The 3,270-nt window shown below is 37.4% G+C and overlaps 1 protein-coding gene across 2 annotated transcripts in view; it reads right to left on the bottom strand.

Annotated features, from left to right (window-relative positions):
* Positions 1 to 3,003, bottom strand: part of LOC105272234 (uncharacterized) — a 91,902-nt gene extending 88,899 nt beyond the window's left edge. For both annotated transcript variants that reach the window (XM_011314252.1, XM_011314253.1), the window contains exons 1-2: positions 2,932 to 3,003; positions 2,105 to 2,615 (exon numbers count right to left, since the gene is read on the bottom strand). In XM_011314252.1, the coding sequence (XP_011312554.1) occupies positions 2,105 to 2,362 (258 nt within the window). In that variant the 5' untranslated portion in view covers positions 2,363 to 2,615; positions 2,932 to 3,003. The remainder of the gene's footprint in view (positions 1 to 2,104; positions 2,616 to 2,931) is intronic.
* Between the last annotated feature and the right edge of the window lie 267 nt (positions 3,004 to 3,270).

Genomic DNA, 3,270 nt, shown 5'->3' with positions numbered 1-3,270 from the left:
GGTAAGGCGTAGGTTTCATAATGTTAGGATCATGCGTTCGAATCTCGGTTGCGGCGGTCAATTTTTAAGTTAATTAATTAGGTTTTTTCAAAGATTAATTTATTAGGGAATGATAAATAGAGGCAAAATTGACTTGTATCTACAATAAAAAACTAATTATTTCATTTTTGCCTCTATTTTAATCATCAATTGCTAGATAAGTTGAAGGATTGGTTAAGGATTGGATCCTAGGCTCGGCTTGGATTTTACGTTCAAGTTTGAATCAAGGTTGGTCCAAGTTTGGCCCAGGCCTGGACTACCTTCATTTTAGCATCTTGGCTCAACCTTGGATCGAATTCGACGTCCAAGCTTGAACTACCGTTACAAACCAAGGAATAACCAAGGTTGGTACAATCTTGAATTCCAAGCTTGAGCCAAGCTAGGTTAGGCTTGGTCCAAGCTTGGCCCAAGCTCGGACCAATGGTTAATCCCCACCTGGGATGTCCGTTTCAAGTTTTAAATATAAAATTGAAAAATTAAAATTAGCAATGAAAAACATTGGCGAATATATTTCAGAAATGGTTTTCGGCCATTATTATGCTCCCCCAAATATTGCAACTTTAAATATATAATATAAAAATTTTCCACGGTTTCATTATATTGCATCATATAAATCACTTTTACCATTAAATATCATCATTCATCGAAAATCTTGGGCACACTTGTCATTAATCAGGGGCAATTCCAGTTCCATTCTTCGCTACTTCCATTAGTAATGAAAACGGAAAATCAATAAATTTTTATTGATTTTTGCCATAACTTAGAATTGCACGAGTATTGTTCACATTCCTCCAAAATCCGTAGAGGCAGTCAGTCTCAGTGAACTCATTCTTAATTGCTAAAGGCTTTCTCAGCCCTGTTCGCATCGTCAGCCTTTAGAATTCTTATCGGAGTTATATTTATTTACTCAACAACGACTATAAAGTTATCCACCGCAGAATTTTGGGACAATTGTTCTATTCAATTTATCTATTGAATTGCTCCAAATATCATCTGGACATAACAAAATTGTCGAAGGTGACTCCTCATCCTGTAGGCATTAAAAAAATTTTCTCCCCATATTACCATCAATATTACCAAGGAGGGAGGCAAATCAAATTACAGCAGATAGCCTCGTTAAGTAGACGAGACCCATCTCCCCGCTCTCACTAACGATGCTCGGGAGTCGAGTGAGTCGGATGAGCTCAGGTTGCGCCCAAATATGGTCACTTGAAACAGTCTGGCCTGGCTGAACACTGAACGAACATTGGGCATACCATTCAGTACGAGTATTCTAGAATATTGGCGAAATCCCAAGGATAATTACTTATTATTATGGCTTATTAAGTTCTACGATAACAAATTTTAATAAAATCATGATATGGCATTACCAAGCGATTTGGTAGGAATAAAACATAGTGAGAAAGGTAAAGGCAAATAATACTAACAAAATAAAATAAATGTAATACATAATAGAATTGAGCCTTGAAAGGTGTGAATAGACTATAACTAATAATTCCGTTAACGAAAAAAAAAGTTAGCAGGACAATGATGCCGCATGAAAACAGATGAATTGCAGCTATTTGTAACCGATTATTTAAATACTCCGCAGTTATTAATGAAAGTTTCGAATTTTATATTACCTCTTGTCAATAACAAAGGAATCATGGTATTGAGGAAGATAATCTCATCCCATGAAGTATTCTGGTCCCTTTTGCGAAATTCTCGCGTGGCACAATTTATTATCGCCCCAGCTCACTAACATACTCGGAGTTTTTACTTATCATTCATTACATACAATTGTCACCAGACTGTAAAACTTTGACGAACTTATAATAGATTTACTTTTCTCGGGAAATTACGTTTGCGTATTACGATGTATATTTTGAAAAGTGGTTAATCTAGAGATAGACATTTCAGGAATTACGCCCCAATAATTTTTTTTCGTGAATAATGCATTACTCCGCATTTTCTAGGGTAAGAAAGGAACGGTTAATCTGCTCGGCATAATATAATACAATGAACATAAATATAATTGACGATAATAGAAGTATGTCAGAGCCATATGGTCGAATTAGTGACTTACTTGCTTATGTATCGGGGTAGTATAGCCATCATTTGTTCTCTCGAAACGTTCAAACTTGAAACTATTGCTGCGATAAAGTTCATTATCACTTTGTTGACGTCTACATAATCGTCGTCTTAAAGCACGCGGCTTGCACGGTGTGCACTCAGATGCCAGTTCCCAATGAAGTCCATGCATAGCAAGTTCAGCAGTGCATCTCGCCATTGCACATCCTGCCTGTCTTACGCGATATTGAACGCAGCTTATACGTCCTTTCATTGATTGAGTATGAATACATGGTCGATTGGGACAATCACACGTGTGTCCTGAATGGCGTGATTTTCTTTCCTGCTCACAATTCTTTGCATCACATGCACAATGCTCTCTGTCAGTAGTCCGGATTATGCACTTGCATTGTTCACTTGCCCTAATTCTGTTTTCATGCGGTAGGTGAAACGACGAGCTTCCAGGATGCAGCGGGCAGACGACTATCCCGGCCACGTGACGGCACGGGCGTTCTAGACAATCGCATCTGGAAATTTATTGATTTTGGTGAGCTCCATAATGTTTCTCATACAAAAATAGGCAGCAATTCAGAAATCTATTACTAAAGTTCGGAAAACGGGAATAATCGATCAAATAGTAATCAAATAGACCCATTTCTTACATTATCATTGAGTATTTTTATAAACGATGCGTTATCACGAAATCATGGAAAAAATGCTTAGCAAAATTGTTAGTTGAAGAATCATAAAAAAATATTTTTAATTGTACATAATTTGATTTCACACTACATCCTAATATTGAATATTGAAAAATGTATAATCATTGAGTAAATGTCGTAATACCCGAAATTTCGAATTATTAGGTAGCACAAATGAATTTTTAATTTATTCTTATAAACCGTTGAAGTCGAGGAGTATCAGGATACGACGGTAGCTCAAAAGAACAGTCACTGTTCACTCTAGTCACTGTACATCGGAGTTTTATCAGAACTGGACGCGCGAGACAAGGTTATACTTCACATGTACAGGCGGTTGATTGTGAACTGCGGTATGTTCTATCGTTAGCTTTACCTACTTTCTTATTATATAGGTTTACATACAATTGCAAGGACTGCGCATCCCAGTCCCTACTTGTGGCATCATCCCGCCGGCGCGCGCCCTGTACTCGTCTCCACATCCTCT

The sequence above is a fragment of the Fopius arisanus genome, unplaced genomic scaffold (genome assembly GCF_000806365.1).
Source record: "Fopius arisanus strain USDA-PBARC FA_bdor unplaced genomic scaffold, ASM80636v1 scaffold00151, whole genome shotgun sequence".
NCBI classification, from domain to species: Eukaryota; Metazoa; Arthropoda; class Insecta; order Hymenoptera; family Braconidae; genus Fopius; species Fopius arisanus.
Note: the sequence above shows the minus strand (reverse complement) of the source record. Positions and strands in the feature narration are given on the sequence as shown.